The sequence below is a fragment of the Hemicordylus capensis genome, chromosome 5, assembly GCF_027244095.1.
Source record: "Hemicordylus capensis ecotype Gifberg chromosome 5, rHemCap1.1.pri, whole genome shotgun sequence".
Lineage (NCBI taxonomy): Eukaryota > Metazoa > Chordata > Lepidosauria > Squamata > Cordylidae > Hemicordylus > Hemicordylus capensis.
In genome coordinates this window covers 257529912-257556584 of record NC_069661.1, presented here as the reverse complement: position 1 = coordinate 257556584, position 26673 = coordinate 257529912, and the positions used below count along the sequence as shown (strand labels likewise).

At 47.9% G+C, this 26673-nt stretch overlaps 1 protein-coding gene across 2 annotated transcripts; it reads right to left on the bottom strand.

Moving 5' to 3' along the window:
• Positions 1–406: 406 nt before the first annotated feature.
• On the bottom strand, positions 407–23820 carry LOC128328476 (C-type lectin domain family 4 member F-like). 2 transcript variants are annotated; one of them, XM_053258511.1, is made up of 7 exons: positions 23684–23820; positions 23059–23193; positions 19380–19484; positions 12917–13003; positions 5087–5250; positions 2503–2606; positions 407–594 (listed from the first exon to the last, which is right to left on the bottom strand). In XM_053258511.1, the coding sequence occupies exons 2-7, from the start codon at positions 23177–23179 to the stop codon at positions 429–431; spliced, it is 747 nt and encodes a 248-aa protein (XP_053114486.1). In that variant the 5' UTR covers positions 23180–23193; positions 23684–23820; the 3' UTR covers positions 407–428. The 2 variants fall into 2 exon arrangements, with proteins under 2 accessions (XP_053114486.1, XP_053114487.1); XM_053258512.1 differs by lacking the exon at positions 19380–19484.
• Between the last annotated feature and the right edge of the window lie 2853 nt (positions 23821–26673).

Genomic DNA, 26673 nt, shown 5'->3' with positions numbered 1-26673 from the left:
GTGACTGGAGCGCAAGTAGAGAAAGATTCTACTCGAATCAGACAGATTACGACATAGAGTACATTTGAAGATCTATGCTCAGGCAATACAGGTGGCAAAGAAGCGGTTCTTTTCTGCCCGTATTGCACCTGCGAGTTCATGTCCAGCAGAGTTGTTCAGGGTTGCCCTTTGCCCAATTCCTCTGAAATTTGGGTGGTAGCTTCTACCCATTGGGCACTACCACCCCCATCCACTAGTTTTGCCCTGGGGCCATTTTTTAAAATCTAAAACATTTTGGATTCGGATTTTCAATTTCAATTGAACAAAGAACAAAATTGGGGTGTTTCGGATTGGCTGATTTCGAAGTAAGAACAAAATGGTGGTGTTTCAGATTCGGGCCAAAAACAAAACAGAAACAAAACCAAAATGCACAACCCTATTGACCACCTTTATGACTCATCAACCTCTAGGCTATCCTTACACACCCATCCGTTGAGTTTATGACAGTCAGCATCATTCCAGTTATACCCAGTGGCTGAAGGAACTATGGAGGTGCAGTCTTCTTCCCCTCCTTCATAGTGCTCTGATTTGCTGGGTTCACCAGCAGACCAATACCTACAAAAGAAGACTCCTGTTAGGTATCAAAGGAAGAGAGGGGCTGGGAACAGAATGAGGTTGGAATGCAAAATGGCAGATTCCGGTTGGGTAGAATCAGAGCTACCACTGCAGACTGTAAGCGGTGTCTTATTTCCTCTCCTTTCCCTTTCCCTTTCCCTTTCCTGTGATTGATAATAGGGATGTTTTTGGAAGTGGGGGGAAGGGCCAGGCAACAGGGAGGCCTAACCTCTGGCACCATTTTCATGGGAGACCATGATTTTTCCTTCCTATAACACCCCTTGGAATGATGAGACTTTAACATATGGCATATTTTAAACAATTGTAATTGATTTAAGAACTGTTTTTTGCTATTGTTTTTATTGTGTCATGTATTTTAATCTGTGTTGACTTTTGAATATTTTAATTTTTGTACCACCTAGTGATGTACATATCAGGTGGTATAAAACTATGATAAATAAATAATAAATAAATAATTCCCAGGGAACATCTGAGAAATCCGCTTTGCGGTACACTGGAAGGCGGGCACAGAACAGAGAAGCAGTAGGAGAAAGAGTGCAAACATCAAGCATGCAACTGGTTATAGAGTATAAAGAAGCATAAGAAGAAACATTTGATCCTCAGAGAACAGAGGATGGCTCTGCCAAAGGAAGGGTTGCAGCAGAACCTAACCAGAAGAGCATACGGATCTCTCCCACGCGTGTGTGCTTCTTCTAAAGAAATCTTTATGTTTTCCTCTCTCCTCGGAGAGAAGACCCACCCACAATTCTTTCCTTGGGGAAAACAGTAAATTGTGAGCCATAGTGCACTCTGCCTTGGTCCCCAATGAGGGATAGGGACCATAGAAGAGAGGTACCTACTTGGGCTGTGTAGTTTTATCAGCCTGGTAGGAATATGGATAGCCGATATGCCCGCTTTCAAGGATTATCGGAAGGTTTTCTGATGTGACAGAAGCAAGCCCCAATAGTCAGGATTCCAACTAAAATCGCTGTTATCCTTCCCGAAACCCTTCTGCTTCCATTCCAATAGGGATATCAGAACAAAACCAGCCTGGGGCTTGGGAAGACTTTCTCTCCAAGCCAGCTCCAGGCTGGTTTTTAAGGATTGCTCCTTAAAATTGGAAGATGGGGTAAAGGTAGCCCCCGAGGAAGCACCCACTCACTCAATTTTTTCCTCCAATTTTTTTTTTTTGCATTAAAAAAAAGCCAAACCAACAACCCTCAGTGGAAACTTCTGGGGGTGGTGTTGTGTTACCTTGTCCCTGATCCCCACCCCAGATTTGAGGGTGCAGTCGTTAGTCCACATTGCAGACCAGAAAGTCTCTCCAAGATGAATTTTAAGGACTGCACCACCAAAATTGGGGTGGGGGCCAAGGTAACCCCCGAGGCTTCATGGGCCGTTACCTTGGCCCCACCCCAATACTGGGTGTGCAGTCCTTAAAGGCCATGTTGGCAGCCAGCTTGAAGAGACTTTCTGGTCTTTCCAAACAGTCAGTTCTTTTGTATCAGGTGTTTCCCAATAAAGATTATTGGTAAGCTATTGGGTCAATGCCAACTTTATACTGATAGTGTTGCATTTTTTATTTTTTATTTTGCACATTGTTGTTGGATTGGCATGGATCCAATATTTCTGGGGGTGCACAGGCCTGGTGCCTAGAGAGTGGCTCTTTTTGCAACCCGCCCCACCTGGGCAGAAAGGTGTATATGGCATGGCACACACTGCGTATTGGGTCCATGAGACCCTATAGCCAATTTTGCAAGGCTAAATTGCAAAATTAGGCTTTGTCATGGCGCCTAGGACCTCTGAGAACATTTGTGTTAAGTGTTCTAAAGGGTATAGCTACCCTAGGCTCTGGCTGATATCGCACAGGAGTGCTTTTCTGCCAGGACTACTTCTTTGCAGACTCACTGTGTGGTGAACTGGGAGCCATCTGTCCATTCCCACATGCCTTCCTCATTTTCATCCGTAAGGCCAATCCAGGCAGGGCGCTTGAGCTGCGAGGTGATGAATCTCTGCAAAAAGAGGCACAGCAGCCTCGCATGACAGGAGGTCCGAGTCAAGGCCAAAGCAGGAGCATCATGGCAATTAATAGAGAGAAGCATCTTTGGGGGATGTGTTGATAAAGCTCACTAACTCACTTGATACAATTATTTTCTGCAAACTTCAGTACATATTTCCAGTTCAAACTTAAGAATATATAAAATGACAAATAAGAGAGAATAAAAGCAAACAATAAAAGAGCAGCACAAAATCACACGACCGCATAAAATCACCATTGAGCAAATTACCACTCAGTGGCTAGACAGGACAGGGCAAAGGCTCGATCGAGCCCGAATCCATTTCTGATTTGAGAGGAACCATCCAGCCATCCAGCTTGCACATCCCTACTCCACAGTGATATTTGCTAGGGATATGCACAAATCGATTTTCTAAATTAAATTTGTGCCCCAAACAAATCACCCCTGATTTATTTTGTGTCCAAATCTACCCCCCATCTCCCCAGATTCGATTTGTATTTGCTTTGCTTTGATTCAGAGTTGGATCAATTTGGACCACTTAACAAGGTTCTGGGGGCACCAAATCTGGGTGGTAAGTAAGGTCCCATGGGTGCCACCTACTACCCAAATTTCAAGGTGGTGGGACATTTGGTTGATTTTTAATGAATTATTTTAGTTTTTACTGATTTTGAACATTTACGCCATAGGAAATAATGGGGATTTGACATCGCCATATCCTAACCCTAACATGGATTTCCAGCTTCTATTTTTAAAAAAAAGCTAAACTCCAGCCCTTGTAGAAGTGGAGTTATGGAGCAAAATGTATGGTCATTATTTTTCAAGTGTTCAGATTCCTTGGTGTATAATAACCTTTCCTCATAATGAATCCCTAGGAGAATTCATTGCACACTTTCATTTCTTCTGTTCATTTTGACTGTCACTGGACAGTGCCAACTGTCAACTGCCATTTGTCAACCACACACCCTACCTACCTACACACACACACACACACACACACACACACACTGGGGTACTCAATTTATTTTTAGGTATTTTTGAAGTGTTAATATTCATTTGTGTCTTCATTACACACCTTCATTTCTTCTGTTCATTTTGACGCCACTGCTTTGCAGGTAGGGGTGGGGAATTAGTGGCATCCCATGTTCCAACTACCCCCCAGCCCACTGGGTACTCAGTTTATATTTTAGAGATGTTTGAGGTGTTTCGACTCTTTGGTGTGTAATGAATCCTCATAGGGTTTCATTATGAGGAAAGGTTATTAGACACCAAAGAGCCTAAACATTTTGGGGGGGAAATCCTAGAACATAAACTGAGTAGTAACCCACTGCCTTGCGGTTGAGAGGGGGGTGCATTTGGCACTTGACAGTTGGCACTGTCATGGGAGGAGAGCTGGTCTTGTGTGGCAAGCATGACTTGTTCCTTTAGCTAAGCAGGGTCTGCCTTGGTTACAAATGAATGGGGGACTAGAAGTGTGAGCACTGTAAGATATTCCCTTCAGGGGATGGAGCCGCTCTGGGAAGAGCAGAAGGTTCCAAGTTCCCTCCCTGGCTTCTCCAAGATAGGGCTGAGATTCCTGCCTGCACCCTTGGAGAAGCCGCTGCCAGTCTGTGAAGACAATACTGAGCTAGATAGACCAATGGTCTGACTCAGTATATGGCAGTTTCCTATGTTCCACTGTCCAAAAGACAGCCAAAACGAATAGAAAAAATGAAGGTGTGTAATGAATCCTCATAGGAATTCATTGAATGAAAGTTATACACCACATAATCCAAACACTTGAAAAATAGTGACCACACACTTTGCTCCATAACTGCACTTCTACAAGGGCTAGAGCTTAGCTTTTTTTTTTTTTCAAAGATAGTTGGGAATCTGGGGGAATTAATAGGAGAGATCTGAATCTTGAATTGATTTGAATCGAATCAGGAGTTATTCGATTTGGATCCACATCTAGCCAATAGACCACAGGGGTGTTTTGTTTGCTCTCCAAATCACCCTAATCAGCTAGATTCGGGTACAAATTAATTTGTACCTGAATCAATTTGCACATCCCTAATATTTGCTGGGGAGCATATATATTTATCTGGGAGAATAAAGAAAAGATGGAAATAAATAAATTAGCACAAATAGTAGTAATAACCCCTGCTAACTTGGCAAAGAGGCACCTTTTAACGTGGTGATTCTCTTTCTTTAGCAGGGGGAGAATAACTAGTCCTATCCACCTTCAGCACAGTACCTCTAGTGGCTGTTTCTAGTGTCTATCTTATGTTTCTTTTTAGAATGTGAGCCCTTTAGGGACAGGGAGCCCTCTTATTAATTTATTTTTTCTCTGTGTAAACCGCCCTGAGCCATTTTTGGAAGGGCAGAACAGAAATCGAATCAGTGAATGAATGAATGATAGCAGTTGCCCAAGAAAGAATGGAACCCTTCATAAAGAAACCCTGAATATCAGGTGAAGAAGTATAAAGTTGTAAAACCTGCTCCTTTTCACTGAGGACGGAGGCCAAATGAGAGTCTTTGGCCATGCAGAATTTCTCGGCATCATACCAAGTCTTTTCTCCTTTTGAAATGTAGTAGCGGTTCCTCCCATGAAGTCGCCAGCCACTAGAAGACCTCTTCTCTTCTTTCTCAATGAGAGCACCTAAGAAGGGAAATGTACAAAGAGAAGAGTGTCGAGTGGAAGAGCCTAAGCTGGGCTTGAACTGCTGGGAAGGCTTAGATTCAAATCTCTGCTCAGCCTTTGCTGGCTTTAAGCTCTTTGAAGGTGTGTGTGTGTGTGGGGGGTGAGATCAAATAAACAAACAAACCCAATATTGGCTGGATACATTTCAGTTGTGAAGGCTCAGTCATAAGCCAAGTGGTGGAGTCTCTCATAAGGGGGGAGGCTCTGGATTTCTGGGGCTTATCCAGAAGAAGGCACACCAGAAGGGGCAGAGGTTTGGAGGGGGCACGGTTAGAAGAAGCTTGGACTTTACCTCCTAGTCCATGTCCTAGGTAGACCCTACTAACTGAGGAAAAAAATACATCTTTTAAAGAGGTGGTTCTCTTCAGTTTAGCAGGGGGAGAGCAAATGGCCCTATCCAACCCCAGCACAGCATCCCTCCAGTGGCTGTTGCTGGTATCGGCCTTATGTTTCTTTTTCTGTTTTTAACACTTTGGGGACAGGGGACCATCTTAATTAATTATGTATTGTTTATTTTTCTATGTATACTGCTTTGGGAACTTTGGTTGAAGAACACTATGGAAATATTCATCATAGTAGTAGTAGTCTTCTCTGTTTGGACTGGGAGATTGATTGCTGGGAGATGCATTGCCTCCCACCCCTTCTGCCCCTCCTTTCATGGTGGCCTGATTAGCTGCACCTGTGGGGATTAACTCTGGGAGGGAAGGAAGGGAACCTCTTGGGCTGGGGTATTCACTCTGCTGTTTTTGCCTCTGCCCCACCTCTGTCTCCAGGTGTGTGTGATTTCCTCTGGGCTGTTGCTGCTGTGGCTGCTGCTGCTATATAGGGCAGGCTGGCCCAAGGGCACGAGCCTCTGCTGGTGTATCGACCACTCCGCTGCACTTCAGTCTCCCTACCTGAGCTGGTGGGGGTGGTCTTGGAGGTGGCCTTGGGTTCTCCCAAGCTTCTTGTTTTGGGGGATTTCAATGTCCATGCTGCGGCCTCCCTAGTGGGTGTGGCTCAGGATTTCATGGCCTCCATGGCTACCATGGGCCTGTCTCGATATCGGGCCCTACCCACATGGCAGGACACAAACTGGATCTGGTTTTCACTGACCAGAGAATGAATGATCTGGAGGTGGGGGAATCCCTTGTCATGGACAGATCATCATCTGGTAGGGTTTAGTTTGACTGCTCCATTTGCCCTCTGCAGGTGGTGGACCGATTAGGATGGTCCGCCCCCAGAGGTTTATGGATCTGCTTGGATTCCAGACAGCCCTCGGGGAGTTTCCAGAGCTGGTGACCCTGACAAGGCCCTGGTTGATCTCTGGAACGGAGCGACGGCCCGGGCAGTTGACACAGTTGCTCCTAAATGTCCTCTCTGGCTTGGTGAAGCCCGATTTGCACCTTGGTTTTCCTCAGAGCTTAGGGTAAGGAAACAACTTGGGAGATGGCTGGAACAATGCTGGAGGAAGAGTCATGATGAATCTGACCAAACACGGGCTAGAGCCCATTTTAGGGACTACTCCATGGTGGGGGGGGGGCGCAGTGAAGAAATGATTTTTCTCCTCCTCCATTGCATCTGCTCAGTGCAGACCGGCAGAGCCGTTCTGTGTAGCAAAGACATTGCTGCACACATCCCCCCAGTTAATGGGGGAGGAATCATCTACAGTCTGCTGTGATCAGTTTGCGTGTCACTTTGCGGATAAAGTTGCTCGCATCCCTGCTGATTTGGACTCCAGAGTTTTGGCAGTTGCAGCAGACGTGCCTCTGGTACCATCTGGTCCCGTTGTGTTGGATTGTTTTTAGTTGGTGTGGCCTGAGGATGTGGACAAGATCCTGGGCAGTGTTCAGGTGACATCGTGCACTCTTGACCCTTGCCCTTCGTGGCTAATAAAAGCTGCCAGGGAGGGTACAGGTAAATGGTTGGAGGTGATTATTAATGCCTCATTAAGGAAGGGCAGGATGCCACCGTGCCTCAAGGAGACGATGGTAAGACCATTATTAAAAAAGCCTGCCCTTGATCCCTCCAACCCAGACAACTATAGACCGGTCTATAACCTGCCCTTTTTGGGCAAGGTGATAGAGCGTGTGGTGGTGTCCCAGCTGCAGAGGGTCTTGGATGATACGGATTATCTGGACCCTTTTCAATCTGGCTTCCGCCCAAGATATGGGACTGAGACTGCCTTGGTCACTCTAGTGCAGGGGTGGGGAAGCTTGGCCCTCCAGCTGTTTTTGAACTACAACTCTCACCATCCCCAACAATTGTGGCTGGGGATGATGGGAGTTGTAGTTCAACAACAGCTGGAGGGCCAAGCTTCCCCACCCCTGCTCTAGTGGATGACCTGCGCTGGGAACTAGACAGGGGGAGTGTGTCCCTGTTGGTTCTGCTGGACCTCTCGGTGGCTTTCAGTTCCATCGACCATGGTATCCTTCTGGGCCACCTCTCGAGTATGGGAATTGGAGGTACTGCATTGCAGTGATTCCAGTCCTTTCTTGGGGGGAGGGTCCAGAAGGTGGTGCTGGGGGACTACTGCTTGGCTCCGTGGCCATTGGCCTGTGGGGTCCTGCACAGTTTGGTCTTGTCCTCCATGCTGTTTACCATCTACATGAAACCGCTGGGAGAGGTCATCCAGGGACTTGGACTGAGTTGTCAGCAATATGCGGATGGCACTCAGCTCTATCTCTCCTTGTCACCTGATCCTAGGGAGACGGTGGATGTCCTGAATTGGGGGCTGGAGGCCGTGATGGGTTGTATGTGGGCAAGACAGAGGTACTGTTGGTCAGTAGGAGAGCCAATCGGAATGAGGAGATTTTACCGGTTCTGGATGGGGTTGTACTCCCCTTGAAGGAGCAAGTATGCAGCTTGGGGGTACTACTGGAACCGGCTCTGCTTTTGGAAGCTCAGGTGGAGGCGGTGGCCAGGGGTGCCTTTGCACGGCTTTGGCTAGTGCGCCAGCTGCGTCCCTTTCTCGAGAAGGCAGATCTGGCCACAGCTAGCCATGCCTTAGTCACGTCACAGCTGGATTACTGTAACACGCTCTACATGGGGCTGCCCTTGAAGAATATCCAGAAACTGCAGCTAGTGCAAAATGTGGCAGTTAGGGTTTTATCTGGAGCTGCCAAGTGGGAGCACATCACACCCATTTTGAAAGAGCTGCACTGGCTGCCAGTTCGTTTCCGGTCCAATTCAAAGTGCTGGCTTTTACCTTTAAAGCCCTTAATGGTTTGGGCCTGGGATATCTGAGGGACTGCCTGCTCCCAAGGGTTGCTGCCCACTTGACAAGGTCATCTGAGGGGGCTCTGCTCCGGGTGCTAACAGTGAGGGAGGCTCGGTTGTCGTGCACTCGGGACAGGGCCTTCTCTGTTGCTGCCCCCAGACTCTGGAATGCTCTCCCGGTGGGTATGCGCTAATCAGTCTCCATCAGTTTTTAGAAAGTATGTCAAATCGTGGCTTTTTGCCCAGGCTTTTATATGATTGTCTCCACTGCTGTTTCTTGTATTTTGTACTGTTTTATGCTTGTTTTTTAATTTTTTAAATCAGGTTTTTATATTTTTTAGCTCAATATTTTAATGTGTCTTTTTTATAATCTTGTTTTCAAATTTTATTGTGATCCGCCTTGGGATTTTCTTAATGAAAGGTGGGGTATAAATTTAACAATAAACAAACAATAACAATAAATTGGGTGTTTTGTTTTGGCTACAAAACAGCCGAAATGGCCTGTTTTGGGCACAAAACGTTTTGTATCAGGAACGAAATGCACACCCCTAATTAGGTTAAGGCACTATTGACCTACCCCCTCATTTTCAAACCACCTCACCCCCAAGATAAGATTCATTTTGTCACTCTAACTTTGATTCAGACATTATGCTGGACAAGTGCACATATGTCTGTACACTCGTACATGTGTTTGTGTGAATGACTGTACCTGGGTTCATTTTCAAAGTGAACCTGGATACAGGCCCTTCAAATGCATGTCACAGATAGGAAGTGTACTTCTGTACCTGCATTCAGCATAACATGTGAATGATGGTACTTTTGTACAGCTCTGTACCTGTGTACAGTGTAAAGTGTACAATAGTTGTACGAGTGTTGAATATAATGTGTGAATGGGCCTAATATGTTCTATTAGCTGAGCCCGCACAGAGCATCTGCGCCTCTAGTTTGCCCCTCGTTCTCGGACCTCTCCCCCTCGGGTCTCCCCCCTCCCATTCTCGGCCCATTTCGGGGCACCTGCCTGCCCGCCGCTTTCTCTCCCCCATCACCCCTTTCTCTCCCCGCCGCTTTCCCCGCCACCTCTTTGACTTGCCTCTCCATCCTTGCTGCTTTCCCCACTGCCGCCTCTTCTCACCCTCCCATCCTAGGTGCTTTCCCTGCCACTGCTTTCCCCGGCACCTCTTTCTCTCTCCCATTCGCTTTCCCCTGCCTCTGGCCTGCCTGCCAGCACCTCCTCCAGTCGGCTGGTGCAGCTCAGCCGGCTGGCTGCCTCGTCCCACCAGTGCGGCTCCCTCAGCTACCACGGCTCTTTTCTTCCCCTGTCCCATCGCTTATCCCCTTCGGCCCTCCAGCGGCCACTTTTCCTCACTCCGCCAGCTGGCTCAGCAGCTGCAGCTTCTCCTTAGCCCACCAGCTGGCCAACCACCTCCTGCCACATGTGCAGCTCCACCACCCGCCCAAACTGCCTGCTGCCCATGTGTCCAGAACTCTCGCGAGAGTTCCACCACGCATGTGATTTCCAATGGAACGGCATGTCTAAGAGAAATAAGTATATAGGTAGGTGCTTCCCCTTTCTGATCTCCCTCCCTCTACCCTTTGGTTTCCCCCATCCCACTAGAATTGCCTATTCTAGGACTTTCTCCCTCCATAGTCTCTATGATTCTCTGATATTTCAAGCAGTACCACCATTCACTTCCTTTCTATCTACAAATTATGTCCCCCAGAATTCGATGGTTTCACTGCATTTCAGTTGCTTTGCTTAAATTTATTATTGCTACTTCCCTCAAAACTAATCAATATTATTTCCTATTCCCTTTCTGATTGCTGTGGACCTTTGAGTACATGTTTTAAAATAAAAATTAATATTGTTCATTAGAAGTTTTTCTCACCTCCCTGACTCCAGGTCTGATCCTCTTGCAGTGGTTACCCAGAAGCAGACTTGCTGGTGACCCAGGGACAGGCTGCTGCTGGCCACGACCCCCACCCCCAGCCCCACTGCCTGCCCACCAGCCTGTGTGCTGGCCATGCACCTTGCACATGCATGCCAACACATGAGGCATGGCCAGCACTGGGCAGCAGGGGGCACATGTGGCCCTTTACTTCCCAGTCTGCTGGTGCTGCGTTTGCCAGCTGGCTATTCTTTCTCTCCCTCACTTTGAGCACTCAGAGCGCAAGAGAGAAAGAACAGCCAGCTGGCAAACAATGTGCTTATCAGCTGGGAGTGAGTGGGGACCACATGTCCCGTTCCCACCAGGCAAACACTTTGTTTGCCAGTTGGGCGCAGGAGGGGGACGAGGGTGTCCTGGTGGCTAGGGATGTGCACAAAACCTGTTCGCCCGGTTCGGTTCAGATCCGAACCAGGTCCGAACCAGGAGGGGGTCGTTCAGTTTTGGTTTTGTCCGAACCACCCCCTGGTTTGGTTCGGACTGGTTTGGATTTGGAAAAGTAGCTAGGATGGTAGCTGGCACCCAGGGGTACCTGTCACCCAAACCCCAAAGCAATCGGACACTCGTACAATTTTCTATGAATTTTTGAAAATTATTTTTATTTTTTTATCATAGGATATAATGGGATTCGAACCATACCATTATTTCTTATTGTGGAGCACCCATTGTTGCCAACAACCATGCAAACCCTGAAGCAATCAGACACCCCTATGATTTTTTATGAATATTTTAAATATTTTTAATTATTTTTCTCATAGAGTATAATGGGACCCGAACCAGTCCATATCCCCTATTGTGGGAGCACCTAGGGGCACAAAAGCAGGGTGGGTGGTAGACAGACAGGGGTGTCTACCACCCAAAAAATCCCAAGGCAATTGGACACTCCTCTGATAATGGTGAATTGTTAAATTATTTTTGAATTCCTCATAGAGAATAATGAGGATTGCAGCAAATGTATAGCTTCACGTTGGGGGGAAAGGGGTGTCGTAGAGTGCAGTGTGGTGGCTGATAGTTCCTAGGGTGGGCAAGGAAACTACCTGAATTATTTGAAAGGAATTGGGCAAAGGGGTGATTTTTACGTGATTTTTGAAGTTTACGCGTCTTTAAGGTTTTTCTCCATAAAGAAGCATGGAGGTGTCAGCAAATGTATAGCTTCACGTCGGGGGGAAAGGGGTGTCGTATAGTGGAGTGTGGTGGGTGGTAGTTCCTAGGGTGGGCAAGGAAGCTACCTGAATTATTTGAAAGGATTTGGGCAGAGGGGTGATTTTTGGTTAATTGTTGAAGTTTACGCGTCTTTAAGGTTTTTCCTCATAAGAAGTTATAATGGAGCTTTCAGCAGCCCCATAAGTGCACTTGGGGGGTGCTGGGGTGGCCCAGAGCGAGTGGTGGTGTAGTGCACATAGGGTGCCAACCACCCCCATGGGTTTCTAACCCATGGGGTACAGGGTTCTCTTGTTTCTGAGGTATTGCGTGTGGATTCTGTGATAGCATATTAGAGTGGATTCATGGTGTCTCATTGAAAATCTCATTTACTATCATAGACTCCACACTCAATACCTCAGAAACAAGAGACAATTAACCAAAACAATTAACCAAAAATCAGCCCTCTGCCCAAATCCTTTGAAAAAATTCAGTTAGCTTCCCTGCCCCTAACCGGCACTACCACCAACCCCACACCACTCTAGGCCACCCCTTTCCCCCCGACGTGAAGCGATACACCCTTCATTATATCAAATGGGGGGAAATCTTAAAGACACGTAATGGCCTGGTTCGAATCCCATTATATCCTATAAGAAAAAATAAAAATATTTTTCAAAAATTCATAAAAAAATCGTACGAGTATCGGATTGCTTTGGGGTTTGGGTGACAGGTACCCCTGGGTGTCAGCTACCAACCTACCAATTTTCAGGGGTCCAAACCAGTCCAAACCAGTCCGAACCAGTTTGAAATGAACCACCCCCGGTTCGGTTCGAATCCAAACCGAACCGGGGGTGGTTCGGTTCGGATCTGAACCGCCGAACCGGTTAGCACATCCCTACTGGTGGCCCCACAGACCTGAGAAGCCGAAGGACACTTGTCCCCCTGCCCCTTGTCCAATGGTGGCTATGCTCCTGGGTTAGCCCTGGTCTAAGATCCCAGAGTTATTCATGCTTCCCCCTGAATTTTATCATAACACTAGAGGGGGAGGGGGAGGGGGAGGAGGAGGAGGCAATAACCCCAGCAGAAAGTGTGGGCGGCCCTCAGAAAGAGAGAGAGAGTGGGGGCGGCGGGGGGTGTCAAAGAGACTGGGAAGCCTCTCTGCCTCCCTTTGAAATAATGCCCTGTATATCTATCTGCGATGATGGACTGAGAGAGGAATTTTGACCTGCTGGCTTGACGAGTCTAGCCCACCTGCTCCTACAAAAGAAGCCTCCAAATAAGCCAAATACTTTGGCCCCTGGAACTTCTCACCCCTAAGGGAAGTGGGGCAACTAGATACTTACGGTACTTTTGTTTCCACCGATTAAAAGTTTTTTCCGCATCATCTACTTTCTGTGGTCCTCGCTCTACTTCTTCAGCTAACTTTATGGCTAAAAGCATTCACAGAATTAGAAGACATTTTCTTATTCCCCAACCATAAATATTGATCTGTCTATTAACCCCCACAAGGAGATTACCCCTTGCTAGAGGCACTCTTACCCTTGGACTTCAGGGCCAAAGTCCAGGGCCCCCACACCCCCTGGGGCAACCCCCCCCCATGCTCTGGGTGATGTAGTCACTGCGCCACCGGCCCATGCTATGCTGGGTGGCCTTTTTAAAAGCCAAGCTTTGGGTTACGGCCCATTTGACCCACGGGTATACCCCTTAGGGCCTGTGAGACCCTCCCCGCAACTCTAAGGCCACCTTCAGATTGAACCGTGAGTCCAATGGACCTGAGATTCCACACACCCCTCCCCCCATTCTCCCCTCTGAATTCAGACCTACTGGACAGTGCACTCTCTGCCATCAGCGAGGCTGCAGAGAGGTGGGGGTCCCAGTTGGACACTGGTGTAGTCGAGCAATTGGTCTTCCTCAGGATCAGCCTCCCTCTGCTGGGCTACCCCGAGCTGCAGGTTGAGCTGGGTGAGTGATTGGCCCATGTTGGTCACTTGCCTGGTGCAGTCTCTGCTCATCCCTACCCTCCCCCCTTCCGCCTTCTGCTGACGTGGCAGCCATGCCAACCAAGTCACAGTGTGCCCACATGCTGCGACTTGCCAACTGATACACCATGCCCACTTAAGAAACCCGATGGTTACCACGAGCCTCTAGTTCTTCCACCTGACAACATTCAGGGGGCCGTCATGGTCATGGCATGACATGCACAAAAACACACACCCATACCAGCCTAGGCACCGCTGGCGGCCTACACATGTTGTAAATATGCCCCCCAACATTGATTTTTCAGAATATAATTTATAAACATGACCAGCTTGGATTTTAATAAATATGATTTATAAGGAGCTTGCTGGGTTCTTCAAAAATACAAACAATTCAAAAAAGCTTGCATTGTGAAAAAAATGAATTATAAGAAGCTTGATTCATTAAAAATAACAATGACAAAAAGCTTGCATTCTGAAACAATGATTTCTAAAAAGACTGATTTTAAAAAATACAAATGCAAAAAAATGCAGATTGGAATGTTGAAAAGATGAATTTAAATACATGTTGATTAATTGTTGAAATGATTGTTGATGAACTGATGAAAAGCTTGATTTATATGATTCATTCCAATTCTTGGCAACATATAGATTTTTTAAAATGGGTTCTTCTTGGGGGGCAGGGCAGGACAGTGGGACTGTGCCCAAAACACCAACTATTATGATTTCTGTAAATATTTCAGTGTTTGTACTTGCCAAGTTAGAAAGAAAGTTGTGTGTATGTGTATGTGCACATGTGTGCATGCATGGATGGAAGCTTTTTCTGTTTGTTTGTTTTTGTTGCCGGCTTCCCCCCGCCCCGCCCCCGCATTCCCTCTCATTTTGGTTCTGCTGACACACACACACACGCACACAAACCAGACACACATGCACCAACCATGATGTGTAAGTGGTCTCCCGCCACACCGCGTTGTCTGTGGCCTCCACTGACCTGCTTCTGAGCCAGACTTCCCTATCCCTTTAATTTCTTTTGAGCCCCCACTCTCTTCCCTCTTGTTTGTTTCTGCTGAAATGCACACACACAAACACACCGACATGCATGCACTGGTCTGGCAAGCTGATGAGAAATGGTCTCCTACCAAAGCACAGTGTGTGTGTGTGTGTGTGTGTGTGTGTGTGTGTGGCCTCCAACCTACTCTGAGAGCTTTGCCTTCCTCTCCCTTTAATTTTTTCTGAGATCACCTCCACCCTCCCCCTCCTTCTCCTCTTCTAGCTAGCAGCACACACACACACACACACACAACACCAAACACAAACATGCATGCGCTGGTGCCACCATCTGCCTGGGGCCTGTGTGTGACTCCTAGAGCAAAGGTGTGGAGGACCAGATGCAATCTGAGGCGTGTCTTTCCCCAAGGCAAAAGGCATGCACTGCACACACGAAGAGAAGAGCAGACCGGAAAGAACCAGCCACAGGTGAATGTTTCTGTAAGTTCTCCTGACCTTCAGCTGCACTATGTAGTAGGAGTTCCTTCCAGTTTGTGTGTTATTGCCTATATGCCCTCCCCTGTTTCGTGTAGTTGCGTCACGGGTTGGCTACTACTGCCTTGCTCCGTCTGAGTTAGGTCTTGTTGGTTGTAGCTGGCTGTGCGCTATGGTGTTGGTGTAGCTAGTCTGTGGTTTTGTTTGGATTGGCCCCCTTCTTGGCCTTTTCAGCTGTGCATGATGCAGGAGAGCAGGTCTGCTTCTGTGGTGGCTAGCAGAGGGCAGTGGCTTTTTAGTTTGCTTTCAAGTTCGTGGTTTGTGTCATCTTAGTTGCTTTTGGTAGGTGGCCTGGCCTGGGTGTTAGGGCGGCCTGCTAGGGGCACAAAAGGGGGGTGGGTGGTAGGCATGCATGGGTGCCTACCACCCACTAAACCCCAAGGCAATTGAGTGCTCCTACTAAATAGTGAATTTCCTTTACAAAAAAAAAAAAAAGTCCCCATAGGGAACAATGGGGATTTGGGGCATCCCTGAACCTTGCCTTTGCAGGGTGGCAGGGCACCCCAAAGTGGGTCTGGGGGCATGGCAGAGCCGGCCTCAACTCCCTCAAGCCACCTCCAAATCAATAGGATTGATTGTTCTTTATTTATGAATTTTTAAAGATTATATATATATATTTTTAAAAAAACACCTCTATAGAAACCAATGGTGTGAACTTTCGTTCCTGCCATTGGTTTCTATTGGAATTTTGAAAAATAACAAAGGAAGGCTCTGGCTTTTCCAGATAGCCAGGCACAAGGGTTAGCCCACACCAAGGTGGGAATGGTCCAGCTTCAGTGGTTCAAGGATTTTGCTCTGAAGTCCATGGACTTTCAGGCAGTCAAGTCTAGGGACTAGTCCATGGCCGACGCATGGAGAAAGTTACCCAAAATTCTTGGTCCCAGGAGTATTCAGGACAGTCCAGTGCAGGTCTCCCCACAACAGGCCCTTGCAAGGGACACTCAAGGGTGGTGGTTTCAGCTCAGTTCAGCAGCTCTGGACCCTGAAGTCCAGTTTTACAACTTAGGGACTCAGCAGTTCAGTGGTTCAGTTTAGGTTTGAGCAGTCTGGTGGATGTTCAGCTGGGCAGACCCTTGATCAGCAGAAGGCAGGCTGTGGCACCAAATTCCCACAAGAAGGGTTTCAGCATCTGAGATTCAGGAGCAGAAACCTGTATAGGATCTTGCTTTCTGCAAAGTTCCAAAGACAGGGAAACTTAAAATACAAGGGGACAAAAGGAGAAGATTTGAAGGTACTAGACTTGGAGGAGATGTGGATGCTGTTGTGGCTCTTCAGAAAAAGTGCAGAACAAAAGGATGTTTGCATGACACAGCACAGCTGATCCAAACAAAGGCCAATCTTCCACCTGACCCTGAGTGTCTCTCGGTGCTGTGCTTCTCTTGGTTCTATAGAGAGCCTATGTCCAAGGGGTGGGAGAGGCTATCTGGCGACATTTATTTTTTAAAAAGTTATATGGAGCCTGAGAGGCTAAATACAAGCAGGGAGGCAGTAAGTTTAGTTCCCCTCCCAGTTTCCCAGTAGTCATCAAATCCCTCTCCATCTATTTGCTCCACGGGGGAAGCTTAGGGAGGGTGGGTTCTATCCAGGAAACAGTGTTGGGAATGGGAAGGAATCAGGGCTTTTTTTTTTTAGGAATGAGATTTTAAAAATGAAAATTCCAACTTCCTGCACATCATTGATTCACATAGTACATAGGAAATACCCTTCTACATTCAGATACATACATCCCCACATTATACACACCCCACTTTACATACACCCCACATTATATAAAAATTCAAAACCTCTTTGTTCACTCCACTTGTCTTCAAATAGTGATAATTATATTTACTGTGTCACTTGTATTAACCTTGGCTCTTATCTCTTTCTTTTAGAGATGGTATAAAACTTCATCCTCGTTTTTACAAATATTGAAGCATTCCAGTACTTTAAGCTGCAACCAATATTTTTTCTTTTTAAAATACATGTTGAAGTAAAAATAAAAAATATTTGCAACTATTCGCAGATATAGGGGCTATTCTGACGATCAGCAAAAATCAGTCTAGCGGAGGCTAGCCCAATTTTTGCTGGCTGCAAGCCTGGTGGTTCTAGAGCGGGTAACCCGCTCTGGAACCCCTGTTACAAAGCAGGTTTGCGGAGCGAGCGCTCCAGCAAACCTGCTTATTACAATCGTGAATAGCCGCAGCACGCCTTCGCGCCGCACCTACTTATGAGTAGACCCCCCGGCCGGGAGGCAAAAAGCTGCCTCCCTACTCCAGGGGTCTCCCAAGTATGCCCTGCTCGCTCGCGCAGGGCATACTGGGGCTTACGGGGGCCGCGCAGCCCTTGATCCCCCCACCCGCCGCCGGCTCTGTCACGGAGCTGGCAATCGTGTGGGCGGCCGATCCAGCCACCCACGGCTCCCTGCCCGCTCGTCTGCGAGGAGAGCGAGCTTAGCCCGCTATCCCTGTAGTTTTTGTAACAGATTCTGTAACGGATCGTGAGACCCGCCTCATAGTTAATTTAGTACTCCCAATTTTTGATTGTTTGGAAGCAAGGTTAGAGGAAAACCTGGGTAGAAGTGTTTGGGGCGATTCTCATGATCAACAAAAATTGGGCTAGCAGATGCTAGCCCGATTTTTGTTGACCGTGAGAACCACCGGGCTCACAGCCGAGCCCAGTTGTTCTTGAGCGGGTAACTCGCTCGAGAACCCCTGCTAAAAAGCAGGTTTGCAGAGCGAGCGCTCCAGCAAACCTGCTTTTTAGGATCGTGAGTATCCGTGGCGTGCCTTTGCGCCACGCCTACTCATGAGGAGACCCCCGGCCGGGAGGCAAAACGCCGCCTCCCAACTCCGGGGGTGTCCCCAGTATGCCTTGTGTGCTCGCACAGGGCATACTGGGGCTTGCTGGGGCCGAACGGCCCCCGCTCCCTCCACCCCCGCCGGTTTCGTCACAGAGCCGGCCATCATGTGGGCGGCCGATCCTGCCGCCCAGGGCTCCCAGCCTGCTCGTGAGCGGGGAGAGCGGGCTTAGCCTGCTCTTCCCGCTCACTGCCCCCAACCGGGTCTCACTGATCAAGAGACCCGGTCCATTGTGTGGAAGCAAGGTAGGAGAAAAAGCTACCCAAGTTTTCCTCTAACCTTGCTTCCACACAATGGACCGGGTCTCATCGTCAGTGAGACCCGGTTTAGGACGCTGAGTGGGCAGAGATCCCTGGGCAGCCGGATCGGCCACCCACACGATGGCCGGCCCGAGATGGAGCCAGCAGGGGGTGAGGGCAGCGGGGGCCGTGTGGCCCCCGCAAGCCCCAGCATGCCCTGTGCAAGCGCGCAGGGCATACTGGGGAGACCCCCAAGCCAGGAGGCTGCTTTTAAGCCTCCCAGCTGGGGGTCTACTCATGAGTAGGCGTGGTGCGAAGGCACGCCACCACTACTCGCAATCCTAAAAAGCAGGTTTGCTGGAGCGCTTGCTCCGCAAACCTGCTTTTTGCCTGGGGTTCTCGAGCGAGTTACCTGCTCAAGAACAACTGGGCTCAGCTGCAAGCCCCCGCAAGCCCCAGCATGCCCTGTGCGAGCGCGCAGGGCATGCTGGGGAGACCCCCGAGCCGGGAGGCTGCTTTTAAGCCTCCCGGCCGGGGGTCTACTCATGGATAGGCATGGCACGAAGGCACGCCACCACTACTCGCAATCCTAAAAAGCAGGTTTGCAGCAGCGCTCGCTCTGCAAACCTGCTTTTTGCCTGGGGTTCTCGAGCGAGTTAGCTGCTCCAGTACAACCGGGCTCGGCTGCGAGCCCGGTGGTTCTGAAGACCAACAAAAATAGCCCCAATCACTTCTACCTAAGTTTTTCTCTAACCTTGCTTCCACACAATCAAAAATTGGGAGTACACACAGTTCCTGAACCTGGGTAGAACACAGTATTTGATTGTGTGAATGACCTCCTTATATAGCAGTACTCAGGGGAAGGGCTAAGCCACATTATCCTGGTTACCCTCTTCGACACCCTCTTTTCACTTTTTGGAAAACAGAAGGAAACATCCAGTGATCTGATCTTATATGCAAGTGTCTCAAATGTCCCTCCCCTTCTGGCACCTGTAGACTTCTCTGCTGCTCCTTGAAGAACCTTGGAGAAGCCACTGCCAGTCTGTGAAGACAATACTGAGCTAGATAGACCAATGGTCTGACAGTATATGGCAGTTTCCTATGTTCCTCCAAGGGGCTCTTTCCTTTTCTCTTCTGCTTCCTGCATTTTTAAAATAGGCATCTGTTTCCAACCGAATCAGAAATTTCTGCGGCTTCCATTCTACTTACTGCTCATTGTGTTGAACATTGGACGCTTGAACACAGCTGCCATTGTGCTCTTCAGATGTGTCGTAGGATCAGCCATGGACCTGTTTTCACTGGATAACTTCACATCTGAAGTTATTAAGACAAAACAGATGCTAAGATTCCCAGCTGCCTGATTTTAAGCCTTGAGAAATCTGAACCCCTAACTAATTTAGAGGATACTTCTTGCTACCCATTATGATAGGATATGAATATGAATAATCTATCATTTTGGTATAAACTTGCTGTCAAATTATTAATATAAATATTTCATCATATTTCAAATGTACTTGATATCAAATGCAATCCCTGGCTGGCTCGCTAGGTAGGGCAGGGGGAGGCTGATTGCCCGTCAGAGTGGATGACAGTGGGGCTATCCTCACGAGCAGCAAAAACCGGGCTAGGAGAGCCTTCATCATGGACCGGCAATCGTGTGGGCGGCCTATCCAGCCACCCAGGGCTCCCGCTCTCCCCACTCTGCTGCAGAAACCGGGTCCCACTGATTGGAGAGTGACTGTGCTGGATGGGCCAACAGTCTGACTTGGGATCAAGCAGCTCCCTACACTCCTCTGTTCAAATTATTAATATCTGAACATGTGAAAATGTTTGCAAAATGTTTCTCAGCTGTGTATGTGTTGGATATTAGTTTGCTGTATTTTGTTGGTGGGAAGACTGTTGGTGGGTTTGACTGTTGAAAAGTTTATTTCTAAAATGCAGAACAAAGGTATTTTACAACATTTCACTGGAAGGGTTGCCTCTTGAATGCCAGAAAAGGAGCAGCTTCTGGGAACATACTTTCCCCATCTCTGCCAGATGGAATTCTGCTCCACTTCCACTGTCAGAAGACTTGCAGACTGCAAACCTGAAGGGAAGTACTCTCTGGGGCTATTCCCATGATCAGGCGAAATAGGGCTAGGGGAGCCTAGCCTGATCATTTCGCCTGATCGTGGGAGCCACTAGGCTCACAGGCGAGCCCAGTGGCTTCCTGGCAGTTAACCTGCCAAACCAGTCTTCCCCTTAAACCGGGTTTGTGGAGCGAGCTCCGTAAACCCAGTTTTTTTGCTCGTGAGTTGCCATTGTATGGCTTTGCGCCATGGCTGCTCATAAGTAGACCCCCCGGCCAGGAGGCTTACAAGCAGCCTCATGGCTTGGGGATCTCTCCAGAATGCCTGGCGCACTCGCAAGTGAGTGCTCCGCAAACCTGGGGTTTTTTTTCCGTGAGTAGCCATGGCGCGGCTCCGCACTGCAGTTACTCATGAATAGACCTCCGGCGGGAGGCTGAAAAGCAGCCTCCCGGCTCGGGGGTCTCCCAAGTCTGCCCTGCACATTCACGCAAGGCATACTGGAGCTTCTGAGGTCTGCGCGGCCCCCGAACTCCCCAACCCCTGCCGGCTCTGTCACAGAGCCGGCAATCGTGTGGGCAGCCGATCCGGCCGCCTAGGGCTCCCACCCTGATTGTCTGCCAGGAGAGCGGGCTTAGCCTGCTCTCCCCACTTAGCCGCACAAACTAGGTCTCACTGATCATGAGACCCGGCTCATTGTGTACTTGGACTTTCGAAAGGCTTTTGACAAAGTTCCCCACCAAAGGCACTTGAGTAAACTTAGCAGTCATGGGATAAGGGGACAGGTTCATGTGTGGATTTGTAACTGGTTGAAGGTCAGGAAATAGAGGGTAGGAATAAATGGAGTGTTTTCACAGTGGAGGGAAGTAATAGGTGAGGGGTCCCCCAGGGATCTGTACTGGGACCAGTGCTCTTTAACTTTTTCATAAATTATCTAGAAGTTGGGGGAACTAGCAAAGGGGCCAAATTTGCAGATGCCACTAAACTATTGTGGGTAGTGGAATCCAAAACAGATTGTGAGGCACTCCAGAAAAGATCTCTTCAGACTAGGGGAGTGGGCAACAAAATCGCAAATGTGGTTCGATGCAGGCAAGTCTAAAGCAATGCATATTGGGGTAAAAACAAACAAACCCAACTTCACATATATATATTGATAGCATCTGAGCTGTCAGTGACTGACCAGGAGAGAGATCTTGGGGTTGTAGTGGAGACAGCTCATTTAAAGTGTCGCCTCAGTGGGGCGATTCTCACGATCAACAAAAATTGGGCTAGGAGAGCCTAGCCCGGTTTTTGTTAACGGCAAGAACCACCGGGCTCGCAGCCGAGCCCAGTGGTTCTTGAGTGGGTAACCAGCACACCTGCTTTTTAGGATCGCGCTACAGCAAACCTGCTTTTTAGGACTGTGAGTAGCCATTGTGCGGCTTAGCTTGACTAGATGGGCCTTGGGCCTGATCCAGCAGGGCTGTTCTTATAAATATTCATAGTAGTAGTAGCAGAAGAAGAACATAAGACTTCCTTTTGCTGGTCTTAAATTTCCTGGCCATCAGTTTCATGGGATGACCTGGGTTCTAGTGTTGCATGAAAGGGAGAAAAAAAATTCTCTCTCTCCACTCTCTCTACACCATGCATAATTTTATACACCTCTATCACGTCTCCCTGTAGTAACCACTTTTCTAAAGTAAAAAAACCCCAGAAGCTATAGCCTTGCCCCATAAGGAAGGTGGTCCATGCTCATGATGGTCTTGGTTGCCCTCTTCTAAACCTTTTCCAGTTCTACAATGTGCTCCTTAAGATTTGACCAGAACTGTATGCAGTACTCCAAATGTGGCTACACCGTAGATTTGTATGAGTGCATCATAATACTAGCATTTTTATTTTCAGTCCCTTTCCTAATGATCCCTAGCATGGGATTTGCCTTTTTCACAGCTGCTGTGCGCAGAGTTGACACTTTCAACAGCTGTCCACCACAACCCCAAGATTTCTCTCCAGGTCAATCAGTGACAGCTCAGACCCCATCAGTGTATATGTGAAGTTGGTGGGTTTTTGCCCCACTGTGTATCACTCAATGCATCAATATGCCCCACTATGCATCACTTGCTTACTTTTAACCAGCTCCATTTTCTTCACTACCCATGCGTATGGCAGTGCGATCATCTTGTGGGCTAGGTAAGTGGACCCAAACAGTTTTGGTCAATCTGGGAGGCATAGGATAGGAGCGAGCCTTTCCTCCAGCTCACCCGATATGGTTGTGTGAACAAGTTTCTTGTGAGCTGCCTTGAGAATCACATGGTCAAAAGGTGTGGGGTAAATCTTATAATTAATTAAGCAGGGTGTAGAGAAAAAGATTAACAACTGCTGCAGCAATTGGTGCAGCCCTTGCATGCTACCGTGGCTGATCTGGACCACCCCACTCGCCCCACACCTGCAGTTCCCCTTGGATTAGGAGCCATCATCGTGAGCATAAACACAACAGGCTGATTCTCATGATCCTCATCTGGTAGGAAGAGCTGTCAGCCAGGGTAGGAGAGCAAGACGTGTGAGCTCAGAAAGCAAAGTAGGCCGATTGTGTGGGAGGCCGGGCTGAGTAGGACAGTTTTTGTCTACCCTTGGTAATATGCTGAGGACAGAATATGGGTAGCAGGCTCTGGCTGGCAGCTCCTCCTCCCCATATGAGGATCATGTGAACATGCTTAAGTCCAAAATGTTAACTGAATTATCACCATTTATATACTGGTGTGCAGCAGGAGAAAACGCGTAGAACGCGCAGGTTATTCAATGGCTGCTTCAGGAAAGGGGTGGATGTGTGGTAAAGCTGAACTTACAGAAATAAGTACTTGCAATAAGGACACTCAGGTTGAAGAATGCAATAATTCCAATAGCTGCCCATGCAGTCCTTGGAGAGTTAGAAGCAGCAGCAAAACCATCACTTTCTATTTTTGTCATCTTGGGAGCCTTGCCTGGAAGGACATGTGAAAAGGAATACTTGTGAAAATGCAGCAGCCAGGGAGTGGGACCAGTTCCCCTTTAGGCCTTTCCAGGGAGTATAGGATTCGGTGGCTGCTAAGCAATTGTCGGTGGTAACCTTCTCTGGCAGTTCATGGCTAGAGCGGCATGTAATATTAGGTAGCCCAGGTCAGGCAGGAGGCCAATGAGTCTGGAATGATTCTGAGAAGAACTGCAAAGGCAAGCAAGGCAAACCTGATGAGGAAAACCGGAATCCTCCTTAAATAAGAGAGAGCAGAACAAACGAAGCTGCCATCAAATATTATAATATATTATAAAACAATTTTTCAAATATTATTTTAAGTGATACAATTGTGCACTGAGGCTACATAGCCGTAGACTGTCTGAGCAAACCCCCCACCCCCAAACACAGGACAGCCTGCCTCAGCACAGGGGTCCAGGGCGGATGTCCTCCTCTCATTTTAAGTTGGCCTCCTTCTGTACCTTCTGCTTGAGTTTCGTCCTCTTAGGGTTTCCAGGCTACCATCCCTTGCTCCCCTTCTGAGTCTCTGTGCCATTTGACTCCTGCACTACTGTTCCTTGGTGTCTACCATGGTCTCTGAGTGCCTCATCCTCTTTCCATGTAGCCCAGCCAGCCAGCAAGCAGCCCTGTGGCTCAAGCTGCTTGCTGATTGGCTGCCTCTGGTCACTGCCCACCATTCACAGTCACCACCACAGCTCTGCTGAAAGGCAGGCGTGGATTGTGATGGCACAGAGGAGGGCGTGCTGGGAGGCAGCCACCCCGTGTCAACTGTTGGACAAAATGGGACAGATGTAATAAGTTCAGTCTGTTACCAGTGTAACAGAGATGCAAGTTTGGGGCAGTATAGAAACGTAGCAAACAAACATCACAAAATGTTTAAATACATACATACATACATACATACATACATACATACATACATACATACATAAAATAATAACCTGACTAGCAGTCAGGCAAAACAGAGTGGTAATTAAATCACATGCACACAATCTGTAATGCTACACAAATAATGTAATTAATAGTTAAGATAGTTTACAGAGAAATCATCACTGCATCTGGTGGGGCTTGCAGAGTTCTCATTTGCTGTTGAAGATAAGCAGGGTCACTAGGGTATCTTAACTCATAGGGCCAATTCACACATGCTCCAAAACCTTGATGAAATAGGATTTTGGAGTGCGAGCAGAGGGGGTGGTTCAGGTGAACACCTCCTCACGCAATGAAAGGATGCCCTGGCAGAGTGTTGAGATGTCCTGCAGTGATATCAAGGCAGACACGCTCTTGGTGCATCCCCACACAGATGCACAATGAGGCCAGTGACCATGTAAACTGTCCCATAGAGTTCTGAAAAGTTGATGCAAAACAAAGTTCCACTGGTGTAACATCCTATATTTGGACAAAGTGATAGACTGTGTGATGGTGTTCTGTGTACAGAGGGTCTTGGATTACAGTATATGAGTTAGAGACCCAATTCAATCCCAGTTTCTACCCAGAAAATGAGATCATGATTCTTACTGGGGTGTGCATGAATCAGATTTTACTATTCAATTTGACCTCAAAACGAATCACAAAATCTCAAATCGAATTGTCAAATCACCTGCAGGTTTTTCACACATGGCTCTATGCCTCAGGGTAGCTGAAGAGCAAATCTGCTTTGCAGCAGATTCAAGGCATTTTAATTCGAGGGATTAGATGGACCATTCGCATAGCCATCAGCAACTCCATCAATACCTTCGGAGAAAGCAGAAGCCCCAGGGTTTTTCAGCTCAAAAAGTTTTTGAGTTTTGAGTTTTTCATTTCGAAAGCTCCTGGAAATAGAGGATTTTTTTTACCCTGGACATAACTCGGGCCAAGCCAGAATTTGCAGCCTCCCTTCGGAGAAAAACAAAGCCCTGTCTGTCCTGGTCCCTGATAGCCCGCAGGGAGGCTGGGTTAAATCCAGCGAATATGTGGACTGGCACACTCCAATCAGGAGTGGATTCAGGGGGAAAGCCCTGTCTGTAAAACTTCCTGGCACCTACCAGCTGATTCAACTATTTGATTTGCAAATCAGCGAATTGATTTGAGTTTTTCATTGGGAGCTGGTCCACCCATTCAACCCAATGGGTAGGCTAGCTCTCCCCAGAAAAACAGTGCAATTTGAGTACTGTTTCTCTCAGGAGAGCTGGTCTACCCATTGGGTTGAATGGGTAGACCAGCCCTTCCAGAAAACCTACTGGTAGACCTGCTCTCGCCACATCACATTAATTATTTTTTTTTTTTAAAAAAACAGCAACATTAAAAACCACCTGATTGCCCAATTGTCTGGGGATAGGTGGTGGGTAGGACCCATCATACCCCACCCCCCAACCATTAGTGTCATCGGACAATCAGGCAATTTTCAAGGGTTTAAATTTTTTTTTGGTCAGGGTCATTTCAGGTCACTGACCTACTGACCCAGATAACATTCAATGTGGGGAGAGTAGGTCTACCAATTGATTTCCTCTGAGGACTGGTCCACCCATTCAACCCAATTGGTAGACCAGCTCTCCCCAAACATGTTTTCCAGATATTTCACTGATAAAGTTGTTCGCCTTCAGTCGGAGTTGGACTCCAGAGGCTAGGTCTTGTGATACTGTCTGGGATACCTTTGAGCTTGTTGAGGCTGATGGCATGGACAGGATTCTCACCAATGTGGGCACAGTGACCACTAGCCTGGACCCTTGTCCCTCCTGGCTCATTAGGGCTGAGAAGGGGAATGTTCTTTCCTGGCTTTGGGAGACGGTTAATTCTTCTCTTCAGGAGGGGTTTGTTCCATCAGCCCTGAAAAAGGCGGTGGTCTACCCTCTCCTGAAGAAGCCTTCCCTTGACCCTGATAATCTGGATAACTATCGTGAGATCTCCAATCTTCCTTTTCTTGGTAAGATTTTGGAGAAGGTGGTTTGTGCTCAGTTGATGAGAGTCCTAGAGGAAACTGGTTTTCTGGACCCTTGCCAGTCAGGTTTGCCGCAACACAGCACTGAAACTGCATTGGTCGCCCTATTGGATGACTGGTATCGTAACCTTGATGTAGGAAGCACATGTCTCTTGGTTCTTCTCAATTTCTCAGCGGCTTTCGATACCATCGACCATGCTATCCTTCTGGAACGCCTAGGTGGGCTGGGCCTTGGGAGTACTGTTCTTCAGTGGTTCCGGTTCTATCTCACTGAGTGATTCCAGTTGGTGTCGATTGGGGGTGAGTGTTCTGCACCCTGGCCCTTTTCTTGTGGGGTTCCACTGAGCTTGGTCCTTGCTCCCATTCTCTTTAACATCTACATGAAGCTGCTAGGCCTGGTCATCCATTGATTTGGGGTAAGTTTTCATCAGTATACTGATGATACTCAGCTTTATATCTCTACCCCTGGCCAGACAGGTGATGCCATTCATGTGCTGGCTCAGTGCCTAGAGTCTGTCAGGACCTGGATGGGCCAAA